The sequence below is a fragment of the Abramis brama genome, assembly GCF_963993115.1.
Source record: "Abramis brama genome assembly, chromosome: 5".
Lineage (NCBI taxonomy): Eukaryota > Metazoa > Chordata > Actinopteri > Cypriniformes > Leuciscidae > Abramis > Abramis brama.
Genome location: NC_139967.1, coordinates 43,401,601 through 43,415,597, shown reverse-complemented (window position 1 = coordinate 43,415,597; position 13,997 = coordinate 43,401,601). Strand labels below are relative to the sequence as shown.

At 40.8% G+C, this 13,997-nt stretch overlaps 1 protein-coding gene across 1 annotated transcript; it reads right to left on the bottom strand.

Moving 5' to 3' along the window:
- Window positions 1–3,683: 3,683 nt before the first annotated feature.
- LOC311083845 (uncharacterized protein) lies at window positions 3,684–7,789 on the bottom strand. The gene is made up of 5 exons (XM_084115579.1): window positions 6,848–7,789; window positions 6,466–6,609; window positions 6,074–6,323; window positions 4,809–5,978; window positions 3,684–3,976 (listed from the first exon to the last, which is right to left on the bottom strand). The coding sequence occupies exons 1-4, from the start codon at window positions 7,346–7,348 to the stop codon at window positions 5,317–5,319; spliced, it is 1,557 nt and encodes a 518-aa protein (XP_083971705.1). The 5' UTR covers window positions 7,349–7,789; the 3' UTR covers window positions 3,684–3,976; window positions 4,809–5,316.
- Between the last annotated feature and the right edge of the window lie 6,208 nt (window positions 7,790–13,997).

Here is a 13,997-nt window from a genome sequence, read left to right as displayed (position 1 = left end):
ATGCTGTATCCATGACCTCAAAGTACTGCTGTCGGTACATTGCCTCTGGTGTTTGAAAACTGTGTGCCGCACCTCCACTGTCCAATCGCCGGGGGATTCTTCTGAGTCTGGGCACATTTGAGACATGCTTCTGCTGTAGTATTTTTCCAAAATTCTTGGAATCCTTCACAAAGACACTTTATGTCTTCTCTCAGTGTGTCAATCAACTGCCTAGCTTTCTGTAGGTGCAGCTGGCTGCTTTGAAGTGCAACATTGACTGTTTCCATGCGAGAGAAGAATTTCAGCATGAGTTTCAAGGAGAAAAAGGTGCTAAATTTTAGTAGGTGCGTTAGAAGACCGTTTGCTTTCCCTCCTTTCCCTCCCGTTTGCTTTTCTTTTTCAGACAGGTCCTCCAGAAATTCCAGTAGCACACTGTAGTTGGATGCAATGGATTGTAACAAGGCCATTTTCAAGGTCCATCTGGTAGGGCACAGAGGTCTAAGAGATGAAGCGTTGTCGTCTTGAAACTCCTGGAACCAGGCCAGACGCTTTGGTGAATTTCTGATGAGCGTGACCAGGTCACGTATATTTGTCAAAAAGTTGCGACATGCGGGAATGTTTTCGGAGACATCATGCACAACCAAATTCACAACATGTGCGGTGCAATGGATGTACTGTGCTCGAGGCTCGAGGCTGTTCGAATACCGGACACATTTGATGCGCCGTCATAGCACTGTCCTCTGCATTTATTGGCTGGCAGGGCGAATCTCATCAGAACGTCTTTTAAAAGCTGAAAAAGTGTGTCTGCTGTTGTTTTTGATGTCTCATAAAATCCTAAGAAACGTTCTTCTGGCTCCAGATTTTCAGTCACATAACGTAAGCAAACAGACACTTGTTCTTTGACAGGGTTCCTACAGGTTTCTTCAAGTTTAATTCAAGTCTTTTTAAGACCTTTTTAAGACCATTTATATAAAAAATTAATACCTATTTCACGTCCCTACCAGCAAAGAAAAACAAAATCCTTGGTGTGACTGTGGACCCAAAAGCTGTGCGCAGATCCACTCTAGTTGCGGTCGTAGCTGGACGGTCTGCAGCGCTAGCAGCAAGCTGGCTAACATTAGCTCCTGCTGCCGCTTCAGGCACATTAGCAGCTAGCTGGCTAACATTAGTTGGTTGAAACACGCAGGCGATGGAAGGAGTTTGTTTTTGTCCATTGAGAGCGTTCATGTGCTTGGACGACTTGGCATGAGACTCTAATGCCTTCATTCCCATTGTACCTAGCTGAATCCTTTTTTTGCATATGGTGCAAAAAGCCTCAAAAACGTTGTTGTCCAACCAATGACGAAAAGAGTTTTTATCGAGCCATGCTTCATTAAATTTACATTTCCCCACAGGGCTCCAGACTAACTTTTTCACTGGTTGCACTGGTGCTACTAACTTTCTCAGTTGGTCGCACCAGCATATGGTTTGGTCGCACCTTTTTTTCTTTTTTTTTGCTACATGCCATGGGATTAATCAATGCATGCTGATGAATAGTGGTCTTAATCTGCATACCCTAGTTTTGCACTGATGTAAAAAGACTGACAGTGACACAAGACCTCATTTTAGCAAAATGTTTTAATCTTTTAACTCTTAAAAAAAAACTATTAAAAACATGTACATGTTTGTTCTTTAATGCTTGATTATAATTTTACTGTCTTCACATAGGGATTGGAATTAATAAGATTTTATCAATATCAATGCCACTGACGATTCTGCTTATCGATCCGATTCTTTAACAATTCTCTTATCGATTCTTGATAGCACTGTGTGGAAAAATGTGCTTTTAAAAAAAAACAAGTGGTTTTATTTATTTTAAAGCTTAAGCTTGAGTAAGCAAACTGTACTTTTTATGTAATTTATGTAATAAATAGAACCTTATTGTAAAGTGTTACTGATTAGTTATAAACCGATTCAGACGTCTCCTCCTGAGTTCACTGTTGGAAAGATCAGTTGTTTTAACCATTCATTAAAATGAATTGGTTCAAAGGAGTCATTAGTTCGCGAATTGGAAGTGTCATGCACGTTGTGTGATTATCCCAGCAGTTAGGACATGGACATCCAAGATTTGTGTCAACACAGAAAACATTTCATCACTGGATAGTTTATTTCGTTTAATTAAAGTGTTGTTTTATGTAAGCTGAATGTCCGGAATGCTTTTCAGAGAAGATAAGGCAACTTATTTAGCACAATTCACACCCAGCGGTAATTCAGGAAAAAAAAAATCTCCGAATGCTCCACATGAAGCTTTGGTCTTCCGACCTTTTACCACCGTGTCGATTTATTTTGATTAATATGTGCGAGGGAGAGAGAGCAAGACAGCGCTTAGTTTGGAGACGGTGAAGTCTTGTTTACACTTTCGTCTGGCTCCGAAGACAGTGGCTGCGTTCGAAACCGCATACTCAATGAGTAGGTACTTCATTTTTTTGTTATGGATCATACTTCATTCTGGGCATTGTAATTTATAACTGCTGAGTCTGAGTGAAGTGTGTGCTTTTAATTTGTTTTTCTTTTTTTGAGATAAGTAATTTGTATTTTGTTGTTTTCTTTTGCTGTGTTATACCTAAATTGTCTTTTATAAGCTTGTTGTTTTTTTGTATTTGTTTTGTATTTATTTTCTTTGCAGGAGCTGGGGGTTTCTGGAGCGGGGAGGCTAGCTGTTATTGTATGGTGTGTGGTGATTACACCTAGTGCCGTGTGTTTTCTTGTATCCAATCCTCACGTTTGTGTGTGGGCGTGTGTTTGGGTTACTGGGGTTCTTCTAATTGAGGCAGCTAGCCCGTGCCTCCAGGTACCTCCGCTGCTGGTCAACTAGCTCAACTTAAATATAGGTTTGTGGTTATGTGTGTTTGGTACATATTGTGCACGTTACTGTAAAATTGATTCTAAGAATCTTGCTGTGACGTTTTAAATATTTATGTTTTCAAGGTTGATGAAAATAAACGTGTATGTCTTTTTTTCAATATGACTCACGTCTCCTCACCCATCCTTGATTAACGAACCTGTGTGCCCTTAGGGCTGTTATTCCCCAGGGGTTGGTTATTCTGGGGTGGCGTAGTCGACCATTGTTGCCATTATTGGCGTCTCCACTGGAGTTGCCCCCTCCCCGCTTTGCCATATATATATATATATCTCATAACATCAGTAACTCGACAGCCCTACCTACAATGGTTTTCCTCAGTGTTTGTAATGTCTGCACAAAGGGCAGCTGTGCGAAGATTCGCCTTTGGAGATAACTGTTGATTTTGTACTCGAAAAATTTAAGTATCATTAATATTAAAAATTAATATTACCTCAGAATGAACTGCATTGCTATCCCACCCCAAAACATACAATAATAACAACAATAAATGCTGACCAATACTTAATTATATTACTTTTTACTGAAAATGATATAATTCAATAAAACAAAATGTAATGTATGTCATATGACATAGCTATGCATGATTGAATACCCTCTAGATGTGTATATAATGAACATATCTACATTTTCTTTCAAACAATTAAATAAAACATTAATTAAATAATATTTTATTTACTGACAACAATGAGAAATATTAATAAATTAGTAAAAGAATGAATGAAAGTCACCATCACACAATAAACAAATGCATATACAAGTCAACACATGAAACAAAGCTTTATTCAAACTACAATCATGTATGTATAGGCTACAGGCGGTGAACCCCACATCCTTCTGCCATCTCAACACAGTGGTGCCCATTCTGCGGCTTTATTCTAATGAATCAGCTGACCGCCAGAGGTGAGCCCTTCCTTCGTGCCGGAGGTTGTTGCGTGTTGTGTTGTGCTTCACAAACTGAGGCAATAAGGGCAGTGATGGAGGGTCTCATAAGGGCAGGTGGAGTGATGGAGGGTCTCGTCTATGGCACCATCTCCAGGATTCAGCTCTGGGCTCCTCATCCTCAGTGCTCACACCAGCCTGCTGACATTTCAGATCCTACAAAAATGCACAAACACAACACAAAAGCAGTAATTTCAACCACACAATTGATTTCAGTATTATTTAGAAGACAAAAACGCTTTTTTTCACAAATGCCGCCATCATCTTTCCTTGCAGGTCCTGCTCCACCACAAAAGATCTGCAGCAAATGCACAGAAATCAAGAATCAGAAAAGTGCTGTAATAGCTCTGTTTGAAATTACAATAATTAAAATGAACTACAACTTAATATTTAAATAGTTATTAATTTCTGTAATATACTCAAAGCCTTTGATGGCAGCATTCAGCTTCATGAGACACTCTCCACTGGATAAACACACATCTGTTCATCTGTCCCTGTGACATCCAGACCAGACTCACATTACCTCTGTGATTTATGAGCTCAACACTACATTTACATGCTGAGGTTTTTTTTAACTTTTTATCCAACATAAATGTTCCTCAATTTATCAACAGTAAAATAGACAAATAAAATAGATAACTTATGTTTAGTTACTTTATAGATTTGTTCTACATAATAGCACACATTCATCACTCAGATGTCTATTTCATGTTGTGATATTTCAAGATTTTCCTGTCAGATGTAAATAGACATTTAAAATAAGCGTCTTTAAGGTGTATGGCTTATGTAAATCCACCTTAGAGACCTAACTTGCGTGTCCTTACTGGAGCTCCCCGTTAGCTAACGTTATACATGATAAAACGTGTTTTTACAGCAAAATCACAACTATACTATACTGTGTAACGTCTTTACACCTTCAACAATTCAACAGTTTACTCTACAGTAGTTCAACACATGCAATTTTAACACAAGGAACCGTGTTACTCACATTTGAAAGCACCCGCTGATCTCTGCGATGTTTGATAATGACGTATCCTCTCGCGTGGCCTCCTGGGATAGAAGAGTATCCATCGGTCGAGCACTCGAAAATCTGGCCTGAAGCAGTAAGCCATCCGGGAACTTCTCGCCTACTCTTTTATGAATACTGATGTTTCGAACGTACTGCTTCCTTCACGTACTGTTTTCGCCTACTATATAGTACAGGGTACCCCCAGGATCCTCCAAATGAAATTCAAGGCTTTTTAAGACCTTTTTAATACCATTTCAAATGAAATTCAATGCCAACTTCGTACCCATTCTGACAGAAGTATGAGGGGAAAATGTCAAATCTGTATAAATTTTGAACCCTAGAAAATAATTATGTACAAGTTGGCTACTTGAATTAAATAAAACATTTTATTTAAATTATCAGTTATATTTAATACATACGCAACAGCGTAACACATTTGATTTGTAATAAACAAATAAACAAATAGATTTGAACTTGGTGTTGAACACTACAGCCTTCGCAGCTCTGCTGCCTTGGTTGCAATTTTTTCGCCCAGGCTCTCAAGTTCTGTCAACTTCTGCTTGTAGCTTCTTCTCAACGCGTTTGACTTGGCAATTAGCTCTGCCATTTTGCTGCCTTGTTTGCCCTCAGCCTCCTCTGCCATCTTGTCTGCATCCCTCCTCAGATGCTCCGCAACTTCCTGGATGGTCTGTCTTGTCTTTTTTAGCTGCTCCAACTCCTCTTCAATCATTATTCTTCTTTGACTATGTGCTTGAGATTCTTTTTTCTTTCGTTCACTTTCAAGATGCATCCTGTACCTCACCCTTGCTGATGTGACTGAAGACAGGAGCTCTGGTGTGAGGGGCACCTTGGTAACACCCCCATGCATGGACACGTAATCGCACACAACTCTTTGTGCAATGACAGTGTCCTCTTGGATATTACAAGTTTCTACATGTTTATTGATAGAGAAGCCCCTCTCCACCGTAGCCTGCCCATGGGAGAGGAGCAGAAGGTTTCTGATGAAAGCCCAGAGCTGTGGGTAGGACTGACTTATATAAGGATGGAGAAACACATCCAGCCTCTTCTCGAGGGGCTTGAAAGACAGGAACTTCTCATTCCTCACCTCCAGGGACAACAATTGTGAAAATTGCTGAATGATCAGATCACCTAAAGAAAGAGTGAAAGAAAAAGCACTCACATCAAATGTACACGTGTTTCTTTTGTAAATTGTATGCCTAACGTCAGGACTTAATCTTATGTACCTGTAGCAACCCCATCTAACTGCTTGTCTTGAAGAAACCTTTTGACTAGACACTTCATCTGGCCCTGACACAATTCTGGATTTGAATACATCACAGCTGGGTTAAGACAAGTCATTTGTCTTACAGTTGGGAATTTCAAAGGGCTCTTCTCTTGAATCTTCTTCACAATTTTGGACAGACCCTCCATGCATTCCTTTCTGAACTGGAGGACAGAAAGCTCCTCAGTGGATCTACTCTGCTGCTGACGTTCCTAAGGATGAATGGGGACTAAATTAAGTAAATAGCTTCCTCTCCCTCCGCTTTCCTTCTATCCAGTGAGGGGCTGAGTAGACGGGTCTAACAACAGGGACACCAGGAGCAGCCTGGTCACACATTATATATTTCCTAAATACCTTTATTGCAGCCTCAGCTCCAATGCCAATATCAACAGCTCTTAGATGAACCCTGGACTGCATGTCACTAACATCAAGCCGGACCAAATGCTGAGGTGTGGCATCATTGAGAAGTTCTTGTTTGATGAATCGCCTCAGCAAACTCTATGAAAAGACAAAAATATACATATTTGAGAATACAAAATATTTTACAATACAAAATAAGCACTCTGACTTTACAATGTTTCTTTTCTTCAGTATTATTAAATGAGCCTAATTTATCTGACTATTCAAAATATTTGCATTTTCAATTCATTTAGTCTTAGCTGTAGTCTTAGCGTAACTGTGAACGAGAGGAGATTTTAAAATCACTATGACAATAAAATGAGAAGATTCACCTCACCTTCAGCAGTTCAGCCAAGTCATTACCAATGAAAGGCAGCACAGGCTCATCAGTCTGGTATCTGGTGAGGAAAGGTGTTACACTTCGACACACTGCCATGAAAAAGTGAAGCTTTGCCAGAATGAGAGGGTCTTTGGTCGCCGCCGCAATGGTATCATAGGAGGACGTCCCAGGGTTAGGAAGCTTTTTGGTGCTAACAGCCTCAACATACTTCATCATGTCTGGCCAGATGACAAGGGCCCTCTCCGCCACAGGGAGGTTCTCGACCCAGCGATGACCACAAAAAGGCAAAGCGAAGATTTTGGACTTTGTGAGATTACAGAAATCCTCCCTTCTTGCTGGCACATTGTGAAAAATTGTATGCAGAGCTCTTAGGAACTTCTCCATATGCCAGTCGGTGAATCCACATTTGACAGCATTATGGAGAGTATGCAGGCCACAACTCCCCACCACTGCCAGCTGAGCACCCCCAAAATGCTCTGCATGCTCCTGCTGCAGCATCTAAAAAAAACGCCAATTAACATTGGGTCCATCCATAGACACAGAGACCATCTTCCTCAAGTCAAGGTCACATACACACTCCTAAAAGACATGAAAAGCAAATTTTAAACAAACACATTATATAGCCTACATAATAGTTAGTGTGATGGAGGTTGGGGCCTCAAGGTTAAAGGGTTCTGTATGAGTGGTGAGATACAGGTTCAGACCTGCAAACTCACAACTGGTGAAAACGGTGACATGTTTACGAAGTAATTTGTTGTAGGGGGGTCTGGGGAATTATCCCCCATGAGACAATTTTTATGATTTAAACATGTAAATGAAGCATTCTGGTGCATTCTGACAAGAAAACATTTTGCTTCAAGACATTTCCTTCAAGTAAAAAAATAAACAATAAAAACAATAATCAAAACAATTTGATATCATATTAATTAAGTTGGGGCCTATCAGGTACAGCACATAACAAGAAAAAAATCTCTCAACTAATGCTGTAAAGTAAACCATAAGGAACCCCAGATGGTACATCATTCTAATATTAAAGGTTAAAAATTATTTATTTGTAAGCTACTTCCATTTAAATCACACATAAGGAAGTTTTTATAATAATGTTATAATAAAATTTTAATGACATAATTATGTTTCTACTTTTTAAATAATGTCTGTCATAAATAAATAAAATTTATTTTGAAGCAATATTCTCATCAGGCTTTACATACTTAAATCTGCATAATTGTGATTTTTACACCAGAGCGTTATTTACTTTTATAAGGACAATTTTTAAACCTTACTATATATATGCACTCTCTTTCCTGTCAAATTCTTACATTTGATCAAATTCAGTTTTAATAAAGGCTGCCGTTATCAATCAAATTAAGTCATTTACACTGCAAAATTGCAACTGTAATAAATAATTTTATGAGATTGATGTTTAAACAAATAATATTAAAAAAACAATGATGCCTTTAAACAATAAACCAATAGGTGGAGGCAAGTGACCGTCTTAATAAATGAATCATTGAGTCATTCATTAAAACGATTTGTTCAAAATGCTGAATCATTCAATAACAAAACGCAGCACTTTAGTGTTGCTTTTCTTTTGTAACTATTTTCGTCGGTAAAATAGAACAAAACGATATTGCGTCTAAATTGTAAGTGACTACATATTAACTAGGCTACTTATTAAACTATACATTCAATGTAACATTTGCAATCGTGATATTATAGAACAGCTCACTTGGTCGTGTTATGCTACTTACTTAACTATATCATATATTACTTATAAATAAAAAAACTCAACATTTTTAAAATTCAGAATAAAAACTTACTTTGAAATGTTTGAGCAAGTCCACCGCCATTGCATGACCCATAAACTGCGATCCGAAGTATTGTGACTGGACGTGGTCGTCCGCCCAGTAGCAAATATGAAGGTCCAACTGCTTACTTTTCGTCATCTTATTGAGACTTTTGTCAAACATGATCACAAACCCGTTGGACATATTGATATGGTCAGTCAGTTCTTTCGTTATAAAGGGAGCTAATCCGAATTTAGTAATATATGCCGTTTTGTTGCTTCCACACGAGAATGTAGCTGCAACCTCGGAGTCAGGAAACATGATTTTAAAAAACTCGGCTCTCTCTCTCTCTCTGCTCGTTCTTTAAGTTAAACATGCGCCCTGTCACAATCACAGCAGTTCATCTACATTACTCACCGATCAAATAAGACTTTGGCGGGACAAAAATTCACTTTGGCGGGCACTAAAACAAGTTCAATGCAGGAAAATTCATGCGTGAATTTAACTGAGTAGTAGGCTACATGACCATGCACTCGGACAAATGCGACCACATAAAATTTTAACTCGCACATTCTCAAAAAATGGTCGCATATGCGACCATTTTGGTCGCAGTCTGGAACCCCGCATAACCTCAGAATGAAATTGGTAGCTTGCTAACATAAAACAAACGTTAAAAATATAACGGCGTCAGTCAACCTTTCCTGTGGAATGCTGAGATTTTCTTTGATTTTTCGCGCTTCTCCTTTGCTTGAGGTCTGTGTTGTTTTGCAGTCTATGGTTGTGGTGCTGTAGTGCGTGATCTTCATTTACTGAAGGCAACATGTGTTCGCAGTATTTTGTACTGTGACCCGGTGCTGCGTTGCGTTCTCAATTATTGGTTCCGCCACTCTTTATACTACGTTATTTAATCAAAATAATCGTGGTTGACAAATGAAACTTTTGAGGAAAAAAACAATACGGAGAAGTTAGATACAGCACAATTTTTAAGACCCAGACATCAAAATTCAAGACTTTTTAAAGTCTTTTTAAGGTATTATTTCCAAATTAATAAATTCAATGCTTTTAAGGCTTTTTAAGACCCCGCGGGAACCCTGTTTGACCGTAATATCGGTTGTCTCATCCATAATTACAGAGAAAACCCCAGCAGACTGTACTTCTCCAATTAGCTTTCTCAAGACATCATGAGCCATCATTTCAATCATCTCGTTTAGGATGTCATGAGAGAGCCACTTGTTCTCCTGACGAGCCAGCCATGACTTTAACTCTGGGATATCTTTAGCACACACATATAGCATCTGCATAAAATTGGACTCTTGGTCAGTTTTTCCTCTAATGGCCACTCCCTGACAGGAAAGAAATTGGACAGTAGAAAGAATAGCCAGCAAAGCGATTCTGGCATCAGCCATCTGCCTTTGTTTACCAGCAGAGAGCGAAGCAGCAACATTAACACCTGCATTAGTAGCTGCCATAATGCTAACGGCAGTGCGATGCAAATTGCCCTTTTCATGTGCTCTAAATCGTTCGAGTGCTTTAGCCCAGCTCGAAAAACCATCTTGAATGAAAGCTTTTAAAGATTCTTGGTCGTGGGTTGATGATGGAAGAGGGACATTCATGTTTTTAGCTGTAGTGCAGGGGCCGGTTTCACAAAGCTATTTTATAGTCTAAAGTCTTAGACCAGTCTAAAATTTGCTCATAGACTAGTCTAATGCAAGTTAGACTGTTTCACAAAAATAAAGCCTGACTTAATTTAGACCAAAAAAATTAGACACCTTACCCCAGGCTAACTTAGGTCTAAGACTCTATGTTACCTTGGCAACCAGCAGTAACAATCAGTTACAAACTGCCAAAAGAAAAGGGAAAATGGCTCATAATTTAAACATTTCTTCCAGTTATTACATTCCCAAGTAAAATGTCCTTGTAACTGTTAGGGCCGTTACATAGTCAACGCGAGCAACGATCGACGCGCTCCCTTTCATAGTCTGAGCAGTGGACGCAAGCGTCACGGGCGATGCGTGAAATGCAATACACCGCTCACGCAACTGGGGGTAACGTTAGTAGAGTCATAGTGGAGTCATAGCTCTGAACGCCCGTCTATTTCGCTTCAAACGCTCGCTTTATATGCGCGTCCTATTCGCCTTGGACGCGCGAATGGATTCAAAATGTTCAAGCGCCGAACTAGACGCGAATTTGACGCTCTATTCGCGTTTGGTGTGAATGCTGCATAATAACAGGCTGCGATGTCAAGATTGCAATGCTGAAATGTGTGTGTGTTTGTGTGTGTGTGTCAGAGAGAGAGAGGCACGGGCGCGATCGAACAATGGAAACATAAAAACATACACCGTCATTTATACTCCTCCAACAAACACATATTTTCCGCTGGGGTAAACTGCACTGAGCGGTTGAATGCGCTTACTCGATCCGCCATGTTTTTTGTTTTGAAAAGTGTCTTATTTTACCCAGAATGCATTGCAGTGTAGTCCTTAAGATAGTCAGAGTCTTAAGTGCTTTGTGCAACGGTCTGATTTAGATGTCTATCTGAAGTCTGACTATCTACTATATCTAAGCCATAGTCAAAGTCTATCTTTGTGAAACCGGCCCAAGATGTTACAAAACACTTTGTTTTTTGTGGAGTCATAAGCTATCCAGGGGAATTTTCCTTTCCAACTAGCCTGGTATGTCCTTCCCTTATGTCGTTGTCCATCTTCACTGCAACTCCTAGCTTCACTGTAGATTCCTTCTCTGCTCTTAGCTTCGCTACTGCTAGCTTCGCTGCTTCTAGCTTCGCTGTTATGTGCTTCTTACAGGGCAATTGTGGTGGATGTCGATACACTCGCATCATTATTAGGTTTTGCTTTTTTAATAAGAAATCTGCCCATTTTAGTGTCACTCTGAATCTGATTACCGAAAGCACATACACGCACGGCACTGTATAGTGGGCGTGGGGGGATGGAGCGGGGTCACTAAAGAGGTGTTTTCGTCCGAGAAACGCTGTGATTGGTGGATAGGATATGGAGCAGGCGACTGACAGCGACATAACCAATCACAGTGTGACAGACGCTTCACATAGCACCAACTGCAATGTTTAATTTTAAATGAATGTAGCCTACTGGCAGTCTGGCACACGTGGTTGCTCTGTATTTTCCGTGGGTGCTCCGGGCCTCCGGGGTTCCGTGGGTGCTATCGGCACCTATGCTCTGCACCATTGGGAGGAAACTTTGTGGTAATGTCAGGAACCTCTGGGAAGCTTAGCAACCTGAGCTTCTTTGACACGGAGCTCTACGTTTGATTCAACCATAAATGCCTCTCCGTGGCCATGGATGGATTTAGCGGTCTCCTTGGTGGCCCGGAGAGTTAAATCAGCTGTCTGTCTGAGCTCATTTATAGTTTGAGCAGAAATTTCTCCCCCCTCACTCACTTCCTTAAGCAGATCGGCCTGATATGCCTACATGATAACCATCGTATGCAAGCACGCAGCCGCCTGGCCCGCCGCCGAGTATGCCTTTCCCACCAGCGCGGACGTATTTTTTAATGATCTGGTGGGAAGGGCACGGTGCTTTAAGCGACGATGCCGATTCGGGAGAGAGATAGCTCGCAAGCGTCTCCTCCGCCCTCGGCATCGTCACATAACCTAATGCTTTGGCTCCCATAATATTACCGTAAGCGTTAGATTGGTTGGTATAAATTCTACTAGAAACCGGTCTAGCCCAGGTCTTCGACACCTCAGTGTGAAGATCTGGGAAGAAAGGTAAGCACCGGCGAGAAGGCTGAGAACGTGACGGCAGAAATCTCTCATCAAGTTTGCTTTTATGTTTAGACTCCTGCCTATCAACTGGCCAATCAATGTTGAGCTTCTCAACAGCACGAGATAAAACGTTCATAAGCTCATCTTCAGCAGGTTGCTGGATGACAAGTCTCCAGTCTCATCTGTTGCAAGACTTTCAACATCCAGCTCCTCAGAACTGGATAGCTGAAGGACTTGAACATCATGTGCCTCATCCGGGTCGGAAGTAACCGCAGAGCGTGCTTCCAGAGCCTGGATAGAGGCACTGGATCCCACCGGTGAAGGTTGAGATAGGGCGGGGCCCGTCTCAAACCCCGCGGTGAGATCCATTTGCGAACCCCACGACTGACGCCGCCGCTCTGCCTCGACAGAAGCGGGACCCGAGCCACGGGGAGCGCGCAGCGAACCGCCCTCCTCAAAGAGCGATCGCCGCGAGCGCAGCGTTCTTAATGGAAAGCGCACGCAATGCTCACAATCAGCTATAGGAATATATAGTGAAAAACTCCTGCCTAATCACACTAGAAACAGACAAACACACAATATTTCTTTGCTGATTCAAACACACACAGAGAGCTGCTGAAGTAACAGAAAGCTGTCACGCTTGTGATTCTGGGGTGCTTTATAGTTTCCTGGTCGGTGACGTCACCCGCCTACTACGTTCCGTCTCGCCATTGACTGATTTCATTCATGCTTCAGACGCACTACGCTGGAGGCGTTCCCACCGCGTTTCCACGCAGCAGTAGTTCCCTGAAGGGGAACATCGAATATTCGAAGCTTCGGAGAGAGGGTGCTGAACATATTCTTCTCTCTAATAAAGGCGGTATTCTCTATGTGTCTGTCTGTCTGTTTGTATTTTGATTATTTTGAGAACCGTTCATCCAATCGACTTCACAAGGGAGTGCAGTGTTGCATTTGGTGCAATATATGGACACGCGAGACGCGACACATTCAGAATTAATACAGAACAGCGCGAGCGGGAAGCGGCGCACCTCACGCGGGCAGGGCTTATATGCTCCGAGAACAGACACCGCACTAGTGATATAAAACGCACACACACAGGTCTGTTAACTTAAGCAATAGGCTACTTTTAAGGTAGTCTAATATTTTTCTGACTAACAAATTACTGGCACAGTAAAGTGTAGATTTAAATAAAGAAAAACGAAATTTAAATAAAGAAAAAACGAAATTTAAATAAAGAAAAATGAAATTTAAATAAAGAAAAATGAAATTTAAATAAAGAAAAAATGAAATTTAAATAAAGAAAAACGAAATTTAAATAAAGAAAAACGAAATTAAGTTAAATTAAAAACGAGATTAATTTAGATTTATATTAACGGGTAAAAAGGCTAATACATTTCGTTTCTATTATTCTATTTTCCACAATGTCAAAGCAACACAGCTTAAACCAAAACACAAGCTCAGACATGCACTTCTGTCCATACACACTCCGCTGTTCTGCACTCTAGCCAGAGAATACTCCCGTTGCTGGAACACTTATGGGCCTTTCACACAGGACGCAGTATGCGCGGCGCTGCGCTATAAAACCCATTCATCTCAATGGCTCAAGCGCACGCCGCGG

Excerpts from the sequence above, each read along its gene's own strand:
- LOC311083845 (XM_084115579.1), bottom strand. The coding sequence starts at position 7,348 with ATGCTGCAGCAGGAGCATGCAGAGCATTTTGGGGGTGCTCAGCTGGCA. Across the intron at positions 6,324-6,465 it reads GAGCTGAGGCTGCAATAAAG|GAACGTCAGCAGCAGAGTAG; the intron begins GTATTTAGGAAA and ends ATTCATCCTTAG. Across the intron at positions 5,979-6,073 it reads GTTAGATGGGGTTGCTACAG|GTGATCTGATCATTCAGCAA; the intron begins GTACATAAGATT and ends CTCTTTCTTTAG.